At 43.3% G+C, this 21,495-nt stretch overlaps 1 protein-coding gene across 1 annotated transcript in view; it reads right to left on the bottom strand.

The window, feature by feature from the left end:
- Positions 1-14,642, bottom strand: part of dmrt1 (doublesex and mab-3 related transcription factor 1) — a 26,384-nt gene extending 11,742 nt beyond the window's left edge. The window contains exons 1-4 of the mRNA XM_060053869.1: positions 12,142-14,642; positions 11,119-11,293; positions 8,755-8,903; positions 719-923 (exon numbers count right to left, since the gene is read on the bottom strand). Of these exons, the coding sequence (XP_059909852.1) occupies positions 719-923; positions 8,755-8,903; positions 11,119-11,293; positions 12,142-12,369 (757 nt within the window). The 5' untranslated portion in view covers positions 12,370-14,642. The remainder of the gene's footprint in view (positions 1-718; positions 924-8,754; positions 8,904-11,118; positions 11,294-12,141) is intronic.
- Positions 14,643-21,495: the final 6,853 nt, after the last annotated feature.

Below are 21,495 nucleotides of genomic sequence, written 5' to 3'. Positions count from 1 at the left end.
CAAAACAAGGGGGAAGGGGAAGGGGTAGAAATGGGATTGGGCCTAAGCGTCCATTTGAATCTTTCTTTCTATTGTTAAATCGTAGGGTTTTTTTTGCAAATGATTTGTACATTGTGTCTTTTTGAATCAAATGTATAGCACTACGCAAATAACGTCTGATTTGCGGCCCATCTATACGCTGTAATTTTTTTCTTGCAAATGCGGTGAATTCTCAGCGCTGCGCGTAAACCAAAACCTCCTACAGCGCTCGCCTCTCTCTCAACTATTGTTAAAAAAAATAAAAAACGACTTCAAGGTTCTCTGGCGCCAACTGCATGCAAGACAGCCACTACACAACACGCCCATGCAAATGTGTGCGCTGTGTTAAACTCAGCTGTACATAAAAAAAAAAAACGCAAGCATCGACGCCTTATTCCAAGGTTTTAGACTTCCGTTTTTTTTTTTTTACATTTAATGGTGCCCTTGAGTCGGGAGCACACCTCCCTTAAATGTACCCGACTGCACTCCTGATAAAGTTTGGACGGAGTGTAATGGTGCTTGAGAAAGTGTGTGTGTGTGTGTGTGTGTGTGTGTGTGTGTGTGTGTGTGTGTGTGTGTGTGTGTGTGTGTGTGTGTGTGTGTGTGTGTGTGTGTGTGTGTGTGTGTGTGTGCGCGCGCGTCTGCGTGCGTGCGTGCGTGCGTGCACGCGTGTGCACGTGGGAAAGTGCGTGCCACTCACCAGCCATCCTGGCCTCGGTGCAGTTGTTGTTGTCGTCCAGGCTGAAGACGGGGAGGGGGGTGGCGGTGGGGACGCAGGCCGGGGTCCCCAGTGAGGGGGTACCCAGGCCCTGGCTCAGGTAGGAGGCGGCCGAGTAGTAGGAGTGCATGCGGTACTGGGGGGACACGTTGTGGCCCATCAGACGGCCCTCACTGCCGGTCATGGACTGCAGGGGACCACAGAGGAGAAATCAGTGTGGGGGTGTTGCAGCTAAACTACGCTGAGGTTCAAACCAGGCACAGCCCGATGTAAAACCACGTGATGATGTTCACCAGCTCTACGAAGAGAATAAACAGTTAGTTGGTCTGATTGTTTGAAGGAACCATATTTAGAAGTTTATTTGCACAAGGAAAAAAGTTAGAATTGGATACCGTACTTTATATCTTTTTTGTTTCCCGCAATATGGGTTCAACTGCTATGTGCATGGCCGATTAATAACTTAAAAGCTGTAGTTATAGGATTTTATAATAGTAATCATTTCAATCCATTATAAGGTCCTGCAAAGATCCTGTAGATACAATCCGCCGAATGAGTCGTACCTATGACAAACTAACTAGCGCTTGGCATTAGGGGTGTGACGATACACTCAACTCACGAGACGAGACGAGACACGATATTGGGTTCACGAGAACGAGACGAGACGAGATTTTAAGAAAACTATGACAAAATATATGACTGGACTAACAGACTTTTATTTAACCGAGTTGCACATGCATTTTGAAATGTTTTATTATAACTCTTTACATGCATGAAATTGAAACTAAATTTTATAAAAGTTAAAGTAAAATAAATTAAATTAAATATTTCTCTTTTTTTCAAGTGCAAAAAATATTATGTGCAAAACCAAATCAAAGTACCCAAAATGCTGCCAAACAAATGATTTAAAAGTGGCGGGGGCATCTTCGACGGTAGTACAGGTATTTTCCGACGTCATTCTGGCTGTCTTTAGCCGTGTTCGAAATCGTTCCCTATAAGCTCACTCACTATTCCCTGTGTTCATGATATAGTGCACTACATAGGGAACGAACAAACCAGAATTCAGACACTACGCTGAACATTTCTGTTCAGCGTTTCTGTTCCGCCGGGTATTTGTGTGACGTAGACAGATGTGCCCACATCATGTAAACAAACCGGGCACTCACGAGGAAAGCTGGAGGTTATATTGATGATGAATGTTATATTTCCTTGTTCAAGTTTTTTTAATTACCGGTAATTTTGAATGTTAAATATTCTATGTTAAATCCCAAATAAATTGTTGACATTTCTAAACGAAAGCCGGAGACTATCATTAAATGTATTCGTTTTCGCGGTTATTCAGCTTCTTCTTCTCCTCCGGAAAAACACGAGCGCATTGCATTGTTGTATACGGGAGTAACATGTAGTGTACATCGCATGTACACTCAAATTTGGGGTATTTTTAGTGCACTATATAGTGCATGAAATTAACCACTGAGAATTAACCACTATAAAATGGCGAGCACCCTATATAGTGCACAATATCCGTGATAGGGAACGATTTCGAACACAGCTTATGGCTGCTTCCCCTCCTTCTCCTCCTCTTCTTCTTCTTTTCCTTTCTCCTTTAGGTTCTGGCGGGCTAGACATCGCAAATGCGCATTACTGCCCCCACAGGCCACAAATAGAAGTTTGGATAGCTCACAAATCTCGCGAGACCGATTTTTAACGCGACGAGTAATATTGTCGAGTTTAATCTCGCGCGATCTCGTGGCACGAGATCTCGTCACACCCCTACTTGGCATACATTCACTAATACCGTCAGCAACTCCTGCGCGTAAAGTAAACGCTGTGACTTCATTGTTAAGTGTGACTTTGTTGGTCAGAAATGTCCTCTGATAACTGACCTGCTGCCCTACGGGACATGTCATTCCCACTCCCTATAATCCCCTGTCCTCTTCATAAACCCACAAATACCCCTACACACTACATACAGAAAATACATCATTTTTAAGGCAAATATAAAAAAGTCTAAAAAGTTAATACAAACAAAGTCCTCTATAGTCTCAATGAGTCCAGACCACAATGAATGGTCGGTGTGATACAGACAACCTTATAAGATTTATTAGAATTGCCTTCACTGTAATTCAGTGAAAGCTCGGCCTGCCAGATGCCAGCGTTATTCCAGGGACTGTTTACAGACCGGCCGTAAAGAAAAATAAAATAAAGAAAAGCCCCACAAAGCAAAAAACATTGTTCACCTTATCTTCACAGGCCACAGTTTAACGGCAGCAGAGAGAGAGAGAGAGAGAGAGAGAGAGAGAGAGAGAGAGAGAGAGAGAGAGAGAGAGAGAGAGAGAGAGAGAGAGAGAGAGAGAGAGAGAGAGAGAGGAGGCGGAGGAGGTTGAAATCCCAGGCCGATGGAGACTCATATAAATGGATTGCAACAAGCGGGCCCGGCTTCTCCCTGCGGAAAGTTCTAGAAGCAGCTGTCTGCTCAGCAGCACGGCTAACTCAGTTCAGGTTTTCAATTTCGCTTTTATGGATTTCGATTTCTGTCAGCCTGTAATATGTCACCGTGCATTGTCCAACCCGCCGCTCGGCCGACAGCTTTATAAACTGTTATTTAAGCTACACTGAGCACCTGTATTGGGCCTTGACAAATACAATAGAGATTAGAGCTGGGATTTTGAAATTGCAGCCGGCTCGCTCTTGGCAGGCCACAATGCCAAATACCTAACAACACATTTTGCACATGTATTCAACAGGGATAATTTAAAGGGTAAGTTCTGCCCTACGTGTATATGAATGTAAAACCGAGGCGAAAATTGGCTGGACTTGCATGGATTTTAAGTCTATACAAATAGCTAATAATTATCATAATAATTAGAATATATTAATGACTTTTTTTTTAATCTTTGGAACACCCCCTGAGGTTTAATCTTGATACAAAACACTCACCATTAAGTCTTTGTGAAACTCAACGCAAGCATTAAACCAACCAGATCTCTATCGTGCACGACTCATCTAAACAACTGGGCACATTGCATATCTGACTAAAGGTATTTCTCCCCACCAATGTCAAGCCAATGTTTGACATGAGGGTTGGCTTTTTGATAAAAAGCATAGATAGCTACCGGAACTACTTGGGGGGGGGGGGGGGGGTGGAGAGATATAGGGATCTGTGTGAGCTAGGCAGGCCAGTGTAGCAATACACATATCCTGTGGCCAGCATAAAGATATCGTTTACACAAACCTCGGCCCCATTCTGAGGAAGATTTCAGTTCTCATCTGGGCAGAGGTAAAATAAATGGGGACCTATGAGCTGTACCGCTGTTAGTGGTGAGACAGGGCGGCCTCCATTTAGTTTGGGTGCATTTGGAAATTAGGTACGGATTGGGTTGGTTTTACCTAGTCTGCTGGCATCCTGGGAGGGGGGTTCGAGAAGGGGCAGTGGGGGCTTGCCATACCACCCTAGAAGGTACACGTGGTCTTATCTGGCACCATCTGACGTCTGGCAGGTCTCTGCGCCGCCCTGGTATCATTATTATTATTGTTATTACTCCCCACCTGCATGGCAGCCCTGGAGGCACTAGTGGAGGGGGGAGAGACAATGGGGGAGAGATGGCCTCACGCTGATAAATACAACACCCAGTGTTTCCTTCTAGGTGAGTGGGAGGGTGGGTATTGTCATGTGTAGGGATGGGGATCGAAGCACGGTTCTGTCAAGGACCCGGTTCCACTTTTTTCAAAACACGAAAATGATTAAAGTTTGGGCTTATCGATACGACTATTGAGTGCCGTCGTTCTTTTATTTATTTTTTTTGTCCCGTAGGTCCTGTAACGTAATGTTGTGTCCCTCGAGTCGTGTCACGGCTCAAGTGAAGTCTGGCTGTTAACTTTGCTTGCGAGGATGGCTGAGCGGGCGAAAAGGGTGAAAATCATTTATTGTAAAGGGGGGAACACAACCTCAATGGCCATTGGCCAAGTACATTAGCATTGTGTATCAAATAAAGACCAAATGCAGTACCTTCGACTGTCTCCGAGTTGAAAAGACTCTGGCTGAATCCGAATACTTAGTACATACTATTTCTGTTCAGTGTCTACTACTTGACGGTACTACACTTGCCAGTGTAGTACGGTCTACAGCTATGCGTAGTAGAACGCTTCCGAACATCGCCGAAACTCCACCGGATGTTTGGAGATGACGTATCTCCCCTCAGATGCCGGCAAAATTACCTTGATAAGTTACCTGTTTTCCGTCTTGTCATCGTTGCTATTAAATTAAAAATGTCTCTTTTTACTTAATTACTTACTTTACTATTTTACTCTTTTTAATGTCTCTTTTTTTCGCCGCTTTCTACAACGTCTTTCTGGTGGTGTCGGGTCAGCCATCTCTTCTTCGTTCGACTCCGGTTGCATTGTGGGATAGCGTAGTGAACTCCGTGGTTTACTTTGGCGGTAGTATGCATTCGGAAACGTCTTCCGTACTACACAATGCGTACTGAGCATTCGGACGCGCTATATTTTTGGCGTACTACAAAATGCATACTATATAGTAGTCAAGTATGAGTATTCGGATTCAGCCACTGTCTCTTCCTTCTCCTGTCGCACCACAGACGGGCCCGTCTTAATCATCCACTCAAACTACGAGCGGTAATCGCACACAGACATTGTCGCTAGTCCCGTCAGTTAAAAATAGTAATCCAATTGGGAAATCTGTGTTGTAATCAGCAGCAAACAAGCTGCTGATTACAACACAGCTATCTTAAAAAGTAAATAAAAGTTTCAGATGTGCTGCATGATGGTGTGTTGAGGTTGGCTCATTAAAACGGCTGTTAGGTTATCATAATGCGTTCAAATGTAACATAAAGAAACATTTGAACCCAGACACAGAAAAAAGAAAAAAAAAAAAGAAAAAAAAAGAAAAAAAAGAAAAGAAAAAATAAGCTTTTTTTACTTTGCCTTTATTTTCTATTTTAATACTAAAATGCCTTAACTTCTATTTTTTGCATATGTTTTTCTTTTACTTACCTATTATTTTATTTTATTGTATGACAATGTTTATATGTGAAGCACTTTGAGTCTGCCTTGTGTATGAAAAGTGCAATATAAATAAAGTTGCCTTGCCTTGCCTAAATTGAGTTTTTGAGTAATACTGGATTACTCATGTTTCTTTACTACTAATACAGTTGTATAGTGCTCTAATCATTTTAGTTTATATAACTAAAAGTACTGATGTCAATATTTATTAAGAATTACATATTTAATTTAAAATGCAATTATTTATTTCCTAAATATTTTCCTCATCACTAAAGACGCTTCGTATTTCCACCAAATAATAGAAAAGTATCGATAGTGGTATCGATTAAAGACTCGGATCGTTAAGGAGTATCGAAAATGGTATCGATATCAATAAATATTAATGATCCCCATCCCTAGTCATGTGCATGGGACTGTAGATGTCGCTTTAATTACGCTACAGCTAATGATAACCAAATCGACCCGGATTCAGCCTTTCAAGAAAGATGTTCAAACAAGGCAAGAACGGTGAAACCGAATCACCTGTCAACTGTGTCCGATAGTGCTACCTCCTGAACCACGTCTCTCTATCTCTACACACATGCAGCCTGTGGCGGTACAGGGGCCATTATGTGATTGGGAGAAATGCGGGAAAATCTGTTCTGCCAATTTCCCTGCAGAAGATTGTTACATTGTTACATCACTTGTACATCACATTGCCGCAACATTGAAGTGCACAAGCACCCACAACGTAGGTCGCGCTGACTAAAGCCAATCACAATGCTCTCACGGAGATACTTTACTCCACACTCGTTTTGCAGTGTAAAACACAAGCAGGAGGGGAAATATAAACCACTCTACAACGGAATGCAGTTTCTTTAATCCATTTAACTGAAGGATTGACAAAATAGGTGATTTTGGCAGACCTGACAAGGTTCAAAACAACAAAGCAAAGGGTTTTACGCCATGGCCAATGCTGTGTTAATGTAAAATGTCAAAGTTAATCTGTAAGGACTTTATATATGCGCGAACCAGCGCACACTCACACACAAACACTAAGCACACCTCAGCAAGTATCAATCCTGAGAAACAGTTTATAGACGGTAACCATGACAACTAATCCTTAACCGGAAAATAAGGATCACAATTAATAAACAACAGTTGGGGTTGTGTGTGTCTGTGTGTGCGTGTGTGTGTGTGTGTGAGAGAAAGAGACTTTGAGTCATGAAACGACGACAGGTAATAGTACCGGTAATATAAGCAATATTTGTAGACATTGTAGTCTTATTTTAGCATGTATTTAACCACAAATGAAGTAGCACATTGTTCTGCCTACCATTGCCTTTGAGAGTGTGGGGGAACTCTGGTACCTCCCACTCATTTCATAAACAACATTAAATTAATCTATGAAATAGGATTTAAAACATCCTCATCAACAAGGTGACGTAGTCGTTTGTTTTGGAAAAACAAATAACCATGTATTAAATCAAATGTATTCAATTTAAATTGTCACCATTTCGTTGTATAAATGGGTATGAGCTATTGTTGAACATTTGAATTGTCTTAACGTCAACACCGGAGACACATGCCGGCAACTATAACCACACCACCACACAAAAATAATTCCAGGACAACATTCCCCGTGGTTTTTCTGGGGTTTACCCAATGTTTGCGGTCGCAACATTATCAGTGAATAATCATCTCATGCAAGTGGCCAACACTGGTTCCCGACGAAAGCGCAACTCAATTTGAATAACCGTAGCGTTTGTCCTTCTCCTGCTGACATCTTCACCCGGGATGGGACACGGTGGTCGTATTTCACCCGGGACGATGGCTAAATTATGCAAAAAACATTGCTAAGTGATTAGCATTAACGCGCAGGCTTCTCCATTGAGCGGCAGGGTACGGCGCTTTGTTCTCCCCTCTGACAGACAATACCATTAACCTTTGCAATTTAGGCTGCGCTCGCCGCTGACTGGGTTAGCGGAGGCAGTGACCCCAGCACCACACTGCTCCGTCTGGAGAGAGGTGGCGCTGGGCTGCTACTGCTAACTATCCTCCATCACCAGGGCTAACCGGCAAAGAAATATAGCATCTCATCTGCTCGCAGCACCCGCTCGTCTCATCCGACACAACAGAGATACATTTAGGGATAAATCAAAAGGTGATGTGAGGTGTGTGTGTGTGTGTGTAAGTGTCTTAAGACACACATTCTCTCTCTCTCTCTCTCTCTCTCTCTCTCTCTCTCTCTCTCTCTCTCTCTCTCTCTCTCTCTCTCTCTCTCTCTCTCTCTCTCTCTCTCTCTCTCTCTCTCTCTCTCTCTCTCTCTCTCTCTCTCTCTCTCTCTCTCTCTCTCTCTCTCTCTCTCTCTCTCTCTCTCTCTCTCTTTGTGATTGGATGAATATTGTAGTCTCGCTGGAGTTGAATTGTTGCAGGTAGAGAACAGTGGAAATGGGAGAGAGGAGAGATTACGGCTGCGGCGGTCTTGCTCAATACTAACGGCACGATCCCCTTAGCCGCTGGGCGAATAGATCAACACTGATTCTTCTTGAATCATCACAATAATCCAGGACTAAATATTTTTCAAAAAATCTTAAGGTGAATGTTTAAAAAAAGAAAGAAACGAATAAACGTCCTACCCGAGAAACAAACCAGAAGCTTTGGCCAAAGGTTTAAAGGGGACGCGTCACAGTAACGGTTTTATGAGTTTGGTAAAGGGTAAAGGCATCACACTTACAGCTCCTTAAGCCCCGCCTCCACAGGAAGAGGCCACACAAGCTCAACATCGCGGCTAACCGCTAGCATCTCATCTCACTAATCTTATATTGTGGAACACAGTGAACTTAAATCCAACCTAAATGAACCGACAAGTCACTTCAAGTCAACTATCATTTGGTGTTTGTGTATAAACCGCCTCAAGGGATCACATCAATATTCTTATTTACAATTATAATCACTACGATGGGTGTCATTACGATGACGCTTAACCAGGCAGGGGTTTGGTGTGTTGCCACGGTTACCGGGTACTGCTGGTAGTTGTACAGGTTGTTGTAGTAGGCAGGGTAGCGGCTGGGCTGGTAGAAGTTGTAGTATGCGTCCACCGTCAGGTCAGAGGTCCCTTCGGCCTGGGGCTTGACGGGGGGGCTGGAGGATGAGGAAGGGCTGCCCCCTGCACAGGAAACAGGAAACAGGAAACGATGAACCATTGATTACCAAAGTAAAAGCAGCTGTCTGCTTCAGTCTGCTGTACGATTTGGAGGTATGTTTTTTGGTTTTATGAATGGTTGATGCACACACTGTCACTTCTATAATTTATAATAATTACCACTTATCTGTTAATCTATAACTGAAATACATTTCGAATGAGAAAAAATATGCACGCCATATGTTTCATATTTCTTCACTGAAAACAAAATAAAGGATAACGGTATCTGTTTGCAACTGCATCTTATTAGCAACAGCACCATCTGTAGGTGATGTTTGCGATGGCAACCAGAACACTGGTTAAGTACCAGGACACAGAACCCTGTCGTAACCCACCAACACACGGCCTTCTGGCCTGAGAGCGCATCAGTCAGCTCCCTCGGAACAAACACTGAGCGATCGCTTCGTTTGCGGTTCTTTCCCTATCAACAAGGACACATTTCTCCTCACATTCAATTTTCTGTCGCACACATCAGAGATACAGAGCGGTTATTAAAAGGCGGTGATAAGGAAGTCTCCCCGGTCCATGCCCTGCCTCTATCATCACGGAGGCAGTGTGTGCTTGACTCCTCTCTCTCGCTCTCTCTCTCTCCCCCCACTATCCTGTCACCCATCCAGGTACTGCGCACAAGTTCATGCAGGAATGGGTACATACACGTACTCACACATACACATGCACACACACAAAATCACACACATACACACACACAAAATCACACACATACACAATCACACTTACACACAGAAATGCCCACGCACCACAGACATGCAGTGGGGCCAATTGGGTTCAGCGGTGGTCAGCCTTGATGTCTCTGGCACATGAGGTAGATATGAGGACAGGAGGGAACAGACTGTCTATGTGTCAGGAGACAGTATAGAGGGAGGTTAGTCTACCTCCCTCTATTCACCTCCACAACGCTCTCTCCCTCTCTATCATTCTCTATACTTTTCCCTCTATCTATCTCAAACTCTCTCAGTTTCTGCTTATCTCACTCTTCATCCCACTCCGTCTCTCTCTCTCCTCTCCCCCCCACCCTCAATGGACACACAGTGGTTGAAACTCAAGTGTCTAGCTTGGGACAGGCCAGCGTAGACAGACCCTCAGTTCTGTTCCCTCTCTAACGCACTCAAGACAGCATTCTCCTGTATTCGTTGTCTACACAGCAAACACAGTATATAGACAAAATACTGATATTGTATCGTTTTGTATTCTCCTCATTTAATTTTTTCTAAAAGACCAGCAAAGTACACCGAGTCCTGAACTATCTGGGCCAACCAAAATGTTGGTAGATAACCTAAGGCTACGTTTACATAATGACGCAAAAGTGGCGTTGCGTTCACTTTTTATTCCGCGTTTAGACAAGCATTTTCGGGAGGAAATCTGCGTGCATACGGTGACGCAAAAGTGTGTGGATTTCGATTGGGTATGCATGTCAGGCGGCTAGGTGGTGCTGTGATACACCATCACACAACACCGCCATGTCTGAGCGCATGCGTAGGATCTTCCGTCTTCCCTAATCTGTGCCGCGAAAACCAAAACAGAATTACAGATCCTTCTCTGTTCAGTAATACGATCTGTACATATTCTGTACATTTCGTGGAAAGACTCCTGTACGTTTATTAGATCTGCCAGAGCAGCTTGACGGTCCGACGCATGGAAATAATCCAACATGTTTGTTTATTTCCCTGTACTGGAGCTGTATGTGATGTAAACGCGTACACGACGTGAGCAGAGTTTTGCGTCTTGGCAGTGTAGACGGAAACACTACGGCGGAGCGTGTTCAAGTTTTCCACTCAATTTTTGCCTTTTTAAGCCCCAAAAACGCTGTCACCGTCTAAACGAAAGGCACTTCCGATAAAATATTGGGTCGTTTTTACCCGCAAGCGTCCTCGTGTAAACGGGGCCTAAAAGTCTGGCAAACTCCAGTCTTGTAACTGTATTTACACATCCTTTCAATTATATTTATAATGTAATAATAATAATAAAATATTTATTAATGTATTCCAAATGTATGATTTAATCCAGCAATTTGTGATCATGTCACTAGGAGTGGTGCATATTTGGAACAATTACCCTCTGTACTAAATCCTATGAACTTAATAAATCAATTAATTAATGAAGAAACAAATAAAGGCTGATAGGATCATTGGCGTGTGCTGAGAGAGGGTGACATCCTCACCATTGATGGGGGTTGATGCAGAGAAGCTGGAGGACGTGGTAGGGGAGCAGCCCTCCTCTGAATACAGGCAGTTGCCACCCGCTTCATTCTTCACCACCATGTCTGAGCTGGACAGCGTTATGGGACTACATATCCCAAGCTCCTCTTCCTGGGCCTGCTGACGACGTAGGGCCACCTGACACAGGGGAGACAGCGTCGAGATAGCATCTGTTGTAGTACTTTCTTACACATCCATGGTAGATGAAAGTCAAACATTAGCGATTGGTTATGGCAGATCCAGAGTGGCACTGGGCAGATCCAATAGTTTTAAACTTCAACCGACACCCGCCTTCAAGTGAGTTGACGTTAGTCAATTGAGTGGGTCCAGGCTCTCTGTGCAAATGAAATGAAACACGAGAGTCTGGAAGGACCCTGCTAGAGATGGGACTCACATAATCTCAGATTCTTTCGGCTGGAGGAAAAAGGCCCAACCCCAGGTCTAGACTATCCTGCCCCGGTCCAGTCTGGCCATGTGGTCTATGCAGCAGTATGTTCAACTGCACATTCATATGAAATACATGATGTATCGATGACAATACCAGTATCCACTTTTATTATAATCTAGTTTTACTTCATTGTAAAGCATGAAGCTACATTGTAACGGGTGCTAGCCCCAACCACCTGTAGATTATTTTATTGTTAAAAGCATGTTTACAAACCGCGGGCATGGCTTCAAACAACTGTAACAATGATCTGATGAGTAAACAATTACATATTAACATCATGACCTTGTTTTTAATCAAGCTAGCATTGACTGATGCAATGCAGCACGTCTCTGGAAATTACTTCGACCCGTGCAACTTCAGCCAAATCATAGAAGCATCTAGTACAGGCCTATTACTACTAGTGTATAAAACCCCAATATATTAGAAAACTGGCATATCTGGCAACATACATAACTGCAATTTAATACAGGATATGCCATTGGTTTCATTAAAAGGGTTTAAAAGGTGGAGGGAGGCTAATTTCAAAAAGACATGTTACCTGGGCCGCCATTACTCTCTGCCTCTCTGCAATAAGTTTGCACTTCGGACATTGGCAATCTCTCCAGTTGCAAAAACGCTTGTGTCCCTTCAGGGGAGACATGTATCCGTGGTTCCTGCATCGGGAACACTTGGGCATCCTCGGGGTTTTCTTGGTACTGGACGCGGCTGGGGACATGGGTCCCGGGCCGGCCAGGTGCTGCTGCTTGACGTCCTCCTGATTGCTCATCCTTTTCTTGAAACTTTGGTTTCTTGATAAACCAAAACAAGAGAAGAACAAAAGGAGAGTGGTCCTCACTGTGTATGAGTTGATCTGTGCAGGGTTGTGATATTAACTGAGGGTTGTTTACTAATGCAGGGTGATGCCTAACGTGGAAGAGGGCAACGCTTCTTTAGTAGCGAGTTAACACAGGGGCTTAATTCCATGGGAGGGCCTAAACTGGACGCGTGGGAGGCCCGTTGTGTGGGTGTCGTGATATTAAGTGGGATGTGTACAGTATGCATGCACATCCCCTACGATGAGGTGGATTACAGACGAAGAGAATGAAATTCACTAATTTTGACACGAAGTTGATAAAAAACTGTTATATTCAGATACTATTTGATGAATCCACGCGATTAATATCCAACGGAAGGTGAAAAAACAAAGAAACCAATTACTATTCCTTAAAACGCTCAAATATAACACTAAATTAACGTTATGCTTCCCTGGTTTTTAACGATAAGCAGCCTGCAGACGTGCAAGAAGCAGCTGCCCAGGCTGACATATTTGATCAGTCTGACATGGTTACACGATCACACACAATAACCTACTGCAAACTGGCTATGAATGTGACCCACTACCATGGCATACTAAAAATAGCCATCATTAAAGGCCTTACAAGCACACTTCAATGACGAGGGTAATGAAAAGTTACCAATTAAAATGCTATAATTTAAACTCAGCCCCAAATCAACCATCCGGGACAAATAACTGCCACGAATGTCCCCCTGTTAACTAACAGCACTGAAACCCCATAAAACGGCTAACCTCCCTTGCAATAGCATGCATTTGCATGTTTTATGTAAGATTTGATTGAATACTGCAATTAATTCAATATTTCATACCAAATATATTTAATATGCATTTGTAATATTACCACGATTGAAGACGTATTGACACATTAAAGGGACACGTGTAAAAAATACTCCCATCTAGTGGTACAATTGTATATTGCATTCAAACTAATGTGCCAAGAAGCTGTGTCATGACATCCAATACTACCTCATCGAGTCATTCGAGTGATGATGAGGTTCGTTATTTCAAACTGCATTGAATCATTAGTGTAAGCTAATGATTCAATGCATATACGAGTAATTATTCCTCGAGCAAGATAGTTCATTATTTCAGTCATCATTCACGCTGGCTCAGAGTGAAAACGCGTTTGCATTTCCTGTACCACGTAATGCTTTTTGTCCCTCTCGGCAGTTCATAGACCGGAAGAACATGGAAGCCTACATGAAGCTTACCCGTCCTATGTTACTACATATAAATTATTCTTCGCTCAGGAGGATAAGTGAGATTTTTGGCAGAGATAATGTTACACCAATGAGGACTTATTTATGAATGAATACGTTGATTTGAGGTAATAAATTACTTAAAATATTACACAGTGTCCCTTTAAGGAAGCTTATGAAATCAGGGACATAAGCTCTTCCATTATCATTGTGCATCTGGAATCCTTTCGCACTTTTTGCTTTGTAGTATCAGTTCTTAACAAAAGATGGAAATCAGTACCTCATTTAACACTAACAAATTGAACAGCTTACACTATACATTAGACGATATAAGGAAAGAAGGCTGGACAAAAAAATAAAGACACAAAAAAGAAAATTAGAATCTCCAATGAACAAAGTATATAGACAATGGAATAATACATATATCTGCATTAAAACTATATACCTTGATAAATATATAACTTCATGTCATGTTACATCATAAGAAATACTCGCAAAAATACTGTGATATTATTTTAAATAGATACAAAGGATTTTGTATACAAGTATAATAATTTCTCCCGATAGTTACATCTAATAAAGGGACGCCACGCTCCATGCCTGATACGAAAGCTTGGTGCACTCAGGGGCCGACAGGGGGCCCTAGGATACATACGGGGTGTTGAGGGGAGAGCGCTGCACACACACGGGACCGGCACCATACACGGACAAGCACACGGAGCGGTGGTCGGATATACTGAATGCCGTTTCGTCGTGTCAAAGCTTGGCTCACATTTACGATGACTGCGAAGGTGATGCCGATTTACGACGTGTGCTCCTTTACGTTATCGCCGTCTCGCACTAAATATTGGCTTGAGTGTTGGTCTGTACTATTGTCTGTCTAATAAGTTTGTTGCATTCGTTTTTTACATTAAAAATAAAGGACACTTTGGAGATGTCGGAGCCATATATGAGTATACGCAACGATCTAAACGATTTAGAGTAAATAAAAGACAAAAGCTTGGAAGAGGCGGGACCTCTAATCAAATATGCTTCTTCTCGTGGGACTGGGCGACGTCTTTCTGCACCCTAATAACACACACGCACACAAAACACTGTGAACAAAAGTTAAAATAACAATGAAAAGGAACTAATGGGATCAGAGCGTGTTTGGGGAACCCACCGGGGACTGAGCTTTGGAGAAGTTGATGTGTGCATACAGCAGCACGGCGATGTCCTTGTGTCCGGCCTCCAGCGCTATGGAGAGGGCGTTACTCTCGTCCTAAAGGGGGGGGGGGACAGGAAGCCACAGAAAGCAGGGTTGGTTAAATTTAGTACTTCAGAAGGTCCGGCGCTTATGGTATGACATTTGGAGATGTTTTGGTTTTGAAGAACCCCCCCCCCCCCGCCACAGCAGTAGGCCTGTTCACACCCATAGTTCAAATGTATTTGAACTATGGGGTCATCTAGCAGTCTCTCTTATCGAAAATTGTTTGTTTCATTAAGCAGCAGGTAAAACTTGCTTTACAAAGCCACTCACTGCGAAGTTCAGGGATTGGCAAGAAACTATGAAAATGTGTATTCCTACTAAAGTCATTTTTCGGGACCGAAACTAGTCATGATGGTGACGGTACGGTCAACACAACAATCCTTAAAAATGCTACAGCCAGGTCCTTTACAACTCAAGACGGCCGTCGTGTGAATGAGGTCAATAGCCCCTTTCCTCCTCCACCCAGTAGCCTTACGCTGTCGCTGAGGGTGGCGTGAGCTGAGAGAGGGTGACATCTTCACCTTTGATGGGGGTTGATGCAGAGAAGCTGGAGGACGTGGTAGGGGAGAAGCCCTCCTCTGAATACAGGCAGTTGCCACCCGCTTCATTCTTCCCCACCATGTCTGAGCTGGACAGCGTTATGGGACTACTTAATCCCAAGCTCCTCTTCCTGGGCCTGCTGACGACGTATGGCCACCTGCCACAGAGGAGACAGCATCGAGATAGCATCACACATCAATGGTAAATGAAAGTCAAACATTAGCGATTGGTTATGGCAGATCCAGAGCGGCACTGGGCAGATCCAATAGTTTTAAACTTCAACCGACACCCGTGAGTTGACGTTAGTCAATTGAGTGGGTTCAGACTCTCTGTGCAAATGAAATGAAACACGAGTCTGGAGAAAACAGTTGAAATGTCATGTCGACTTTAATCTCGACATGTCGAGATTAAACTCAAAACGTCGAGAATAAAGTTGAAATATTATGTTGACTTTAATCTCGATTTGTCGACTTTAAAGTCGACATTAAACTCGAAATGTCGAGAATAGTTGACATTAGTTGGGAGAGATAGCAACCACTCCACGGGCCTGCACTGAATCCAATGGCTTGTGTAGATAATTTGGTAAAATTGTATTTCAGAATTGGGTTTAACAATAAAGAGATACTCGCTGTTTTAGCGCCGAACCACAGTGTGGTGATTAGTGTAAGGACGCTGAGAAGGTTGTGTGGAAAACTTCGTCTGTTCAGGAGGAATGATACAAACCTGGAAGAAGTGGCCCCGTTCTAGCAAACTGAACTGGCTGGAAATGGGCAGATGCAAGGATACAGATGGTTGCGACTCCGTGAAATACATAAAGGTTATGTTGTGTCGCAAAATACAGAAAGACAATTGATCAAGTTGCTTGATCCTGAGGGTATGAACAGGCCTGCCTTAACCTGCAATTGGGCCTTGGGGCTGGGAGGTTTCGTAGGCCCCCTGAGAGGGGATCTTACGATGAAGATGCGTATTTTTTTTTCCGACGGTGGGGGTGGGGGGTTGTTGTTCGATGAGAAATCCTGACGGGGGGGGTGAGACGACTGTGGCTGTGGTGTCAAGCCCCAAACAAAAAATCACATTGATTTGGGCCTTCGCCAATCGGGGGGCCTATCATGGGCCAGTATAAAAAAATAATAAAAAAAAACAAGCCCGTGCATTAAGGCGGCCTTGGGTGTAGAGCAAAGGCATGCCCTGCGTCTGAGGCGCAGGCAATATTACAGCAAAGGTCCGAATGCACTCTGGCATATGGATGGGTACGATGAACTAAAGCCATACGGCATTGCAATCAGTGGTTGCATTGAAGGTTTTAGTCGCTATATTGTTTGGATGGAGGCCTACACCACAAACAATGACCCGAGGGTTATTGCCGAGCCGACTACTTCGTGTCATCCGCTGCACGCTTGGGAGGATGCCCGGAGCGTCTGCGTGCTGACAGAGGAACGGAAAATGGACACGTCGAGATTATGATGTTTCAACTTTATTCTCGACATTTCGAGTTTAAAGTCGACACGTCGAGATTAAAGACGACATGACATTTCAACTTTATTCTCGGCATTTCGAGTTTAATGTCGACATGTTGACTTTAAAGTTAACGTGTCGATTTAAATCTCGCCACGGAAAAAAAATAATAATCTTCACGTGCGGTGGAGGAAAAAGGCCCAACCCCAGGTCTATCCTGCCACGGTCCGAGTCTGGCCATGTTGTCTATGCAGCAGTATGTTCAACTGCACATGCATATTGCATTAATGAAGTACATGATTTATCGATGACAATACCAGTTTACATTCTTATTATAATCTAGTTTTACTTCATTGTAAAGCACGAAGCTACATTGTAACGGGTGCTAGCCCCAACCACCTGTAGATGATTTTATTGTTAAAAACATGTTTACAAACCACGGGCATGGCTTCAAACAACTGTAACAATGATCTGATGAGTAAACAATTAAATATTAACATCATGACCTTGTTTTTAATCAAGCTAGCATTGACTGATGCAATGCAGGACCTCTCTGGATTTACTTTGAGAGGTGCAACTTCAGCCAAATCATAGAAGCATCTAGTACAGGCCTATTACTAGTATATAAAACCCCAATATATTAGAAGACGGTCACATCTGACAACATACATAACTTAAATTTAATACAGGATATGCCATTGGTTTCAATAAAAGGGTTTAAAAGCTGGAGGGAGGCTAATTTCAAAAAGACATGTTACCTGGGCCGCCATTACTCTCTGCACTGCGGTCAAGTGAGCCGCCATTCGTCCATCCGCGGTTAAGCCAGCCGTCACACAAAATCTTTGTGCGCCTCTACTCTAAACAGCCTTTGTGCGGTATCTCACAACGATCTCAAAATAAAAGCCTTCACCTACGGTTGTGTGTTTGTGTGGATCGCTGCAAACGCTATCGGCGTGAAAACGTCCACAACAAAAAAGGGTTTTCAAAGGACCAAGCATGCACGTGAGGTTTTCAAAGGACATTTTCCCCGAAACTATACAGTGAAATCATGTGGTTCCTTGTGCACAAGTAGTCGGGACAACAGTTAGTATATTCATATCATTCAGTCCCGGAACTTATGTATATTTTTGTCTATAGCTCACTTCAAAATGCTAAGAAAATGCAATTTGCAAAGGCCAAAATATGCATAGGTGAGGTTTTCATAGGACATTTATTCAAAATCTATACAGTAAAATCGCATTGATAGGCCTACTTGTGTACAAGTAGTCAGCACAACGTTCTCAAAATCTGTACAGTAAAATCACATGGTTCCGTGTGTACAGGTAGTCAGCACAAGGGTGAATATGGTCATGTCAGTCAGTGCCGGAACTTATGTATAATTTTGTCTATAGCTCACTTCAAAGTGCTAAGAAAATGCAATTGGCAAAGGCCAAAAAATGCATAGGTGAGGTTTTCAAAGGACATTTTCTCGAAATCTATACAGTAAAATCACATGGTTACTTGTGTACAGGTAGTCAGCACTGTTGTATATTGATGTGACTCGGACACATGCGCTGCTTAGAATCAAAAACACGTCTTTACTTGTTGTCCGCCATCATACAAGTACATGCAATTACGTCCTGACGTCATACAACCTGAACTACGGAAACACACACAATACATTACATCCCCTTTCTTAAGATGCTTTTTTTTGCTTTCGTTTTAAATTAAACTGACACAATAGAATGCCTCACTTCTTTGTTGTAGTTATGACACGTAACATAAAACAATGCCTTAAGGTAAAACTTTTTCTTCACGGTTTAACCATTTAAATAAACTTGTATTGTATTCTACAGCATATCTAACAATACCAACAACAAAATGCATTATGTTACACTCATGCATTAAAGGTCCCATGACATGCTATTTTATGTATTCTTTAATATAGGTATTAGTGGGCAACTAACACAGTATTCAAAGACGTTCCCTAAATTCAGCCGTGGTGCAGAGTTACAGCCACTCCGAGCCAGTCGCACATTGAGCTTCCCCCAAATGCGCTGTTTCGGTGGGCGTGTCAAGGAGGAGGGTGGGGGTGTGGCCCTGAGCAGCTTGCAGCCACCATGCGCTCTGTTTACAGTGGATGTATGCAATGGCGAGCCGCACACAGCCTTTAGCCGTGTTCTGTAAATATTCTAGAACACACGGGAGTCCTGGAGCTCTATATCTAAATATTATCATATAGCCTACACAGATATCTATATCATATAATATATATCATCACGGCCAAAAGCTGTGTGAGCCGATATTATGAATCTCAAACGACCGCGTTGGGTTCTCCGACGTTCCTGGTTCTTCAACGTCCACATCAATGTGAATACACACACTGTAACGCAAGTGTTTCTTGTCGGTTCTTTGACGTGTCTTGTATTTCCACAACGAGACTGTCGTGGGGGTTATCTGAGCCATGGTTGAGAAGGAATTGGGGGAAAGGAACTTTGATTTGACTCGCTGAAGTACATGAACTGCGACATGCCGCCGGTTGCCGCGAGGCACCATCGCCCGGCAGCGGGCAGCCGGCAGCAGGCAGCGTGCGGTTCAGTCGACTTCAGGTTGATGTGAAAGTGGAAGAACCAGAGACGTCGCAGAACCCGACAAAGTCGTTTGTGATTCATAATATCGTCTGGAGGCGCACACAAAATGTTATATGATATAGATATCTATGTATATGATATTATTTAGATATAGAGCTCCAGGACTGTAACGCAAGTGTTGTACACTTCCTTGTTATTTGGATAACCGTTCTGTGTGTGTGAATACACACCGTTACAGTGTGTGTATTCACACACACACATGTGGCGCTCGCACGGTCGAGTCTCATTGGCGGGCCAACGTCTCTGGGCGGGCCAGGCAGAGTAAGGGGAGGAGCTGAGATTCCTCATGACGTCATGAGCACAGATTTCCAAATCAGCGCGCTTGAGCCTCCGTTTTTTCAAAGGCGAGCAGAACAGCTAGTGCTCGTTTTACACCAAACGCAAGTTTTAGCCACTGGGGGACCATAGGCAGGCTAGGGGAACTCATATTTATGTTAGAAAACCTCATAAATTGAGATTTTCATGTCATGGGACCTTTAATAAATCTACAACATTCTTTTTTTTCTTCTTTTTTTTTTTCATTAACACTCAGTAACACAACCTTTGTGACATAGCATCAATCTGCTTGAGTTCGAAGGTATGTCTAGTCTCTGTATCTGGCTGGAATCTTGACTTGTCTCCCAGACCTTGTGTGATGTAATTGTAACTGTGCTTGTCCATCATGTGAGTCAGTGTCCTGATTGACCTCTGTGTCGTTGCCTTCTGTGTCAGATCCAGTGTGTGCCGTTTCAGTGTGTGTGTATGTGGGAATGTCCTGCATCTCTGTAGGTGGAAATTCCCTCTCGCCTGTCTTCAGTAGATGCTTTCTGTTCCTCCTGTAGACTCGTCCATCTTGTGTGCGAACTATGAAGGATCTTGGTAGCTGATGTCTTTCCACAACCACAGCTGGCTGCCATGTATCTCCTTTCTGTATCCTGACATTTTCACCTGTTCGTAGATCTGGCAACTTTTGTGTTTGTCTGTCAAAGTAGCTCTTTTGCTTCATTTGTCTGCACTTCAGATTGTCTTGAACTTGAGCTCTATTTTCAGGAGTCAATAGAGTTGTTGATGCTGGAAGTTTGGACTTTAGACGACGTCCCATTAACAGCTGTGCAGGAGATAATCCTATACCCTCCAGCGGTGTGTTGTGGTATTCGAGCAAAGCAATGTATGGATCGCCATTGCCGCTCTGTGCCTTTTTGAGCATGTTTTTTACTGTTTGTACAGTTCTTTCTGCCTGACCATTAGACTGAGCATGTCCTGGACTGGAAGTAACATGTTCAAATTCCCAACTCTCAGAAAACCCTCTGAATTCACCACTGGCATATTGTGGACCATTGTCAGAGACTACGGAAACTGGGATTCCGTGCCTAGCGAATGTCGACTTCATGGCAGTGATGACACCTCGGCTGGTTGTGTCACACAACTTGGTGATCTCTGGATATTTTGAATAGTAATCTACGCAGAGCAAATACTCTGCACCATTGTAGTGAAAGAGATCTGTGCCAATCTTCTCCCATGGTCTTCCTGGCAGTGTGTGGGGAAGTAGAGGTTCTTTGGGATTGCTGTTTTTGTTTTCATTGCATACAGCACATTGAGACACAACGCCCTCTATCTCAGTTGACATGCCTGGCCAGTAGAGAATATCCCTAGCGCTCTCTTTACATTTCACTATGCCAAGATGTGACTCATGGATTTTGTTCAGCATTTCCTGTCTCATCTGGTTTGGCACAATGAGTTTTGCAGCTTTGAACAACAGTCCTGATGCATAGCTGATTTCCTCTTTGAATGTCCAGTATGTTTTCATTTCTTTTGGAACATCATCTCTTTCTTTTGGCCATCCTGTCATTGTGATGTCTCATAGCATTTGCATTTCCGGATCATCTGTTGTTGCTTTTCTGAACATGATTAATTTCTTTTCTGAGATGGGTAGTTGTGGTGTAACCCAGTTGACTTCCAACTCCTCTCCTAGCAAATCTTATTTTTGCTCTTTTAGGAAAGCACG

The sequence above is a fragment of the Gadus macrocephalus genome, chromosome 6 (assembly GCF_031168955.1).
Source record: "Gadus macrocephalus chromosome 6, ASM3116895v1".
NCBI lineage: Eukaryota > Metazoa > Chordata > Actinopteri > Gadiformes > Gadidae > Gadus > Gadus macrocephalus.
Note: the sequence above shows the minus strand (reverse complement) of the source record. Positions and strands in the feature narration are given on the sequence as shown.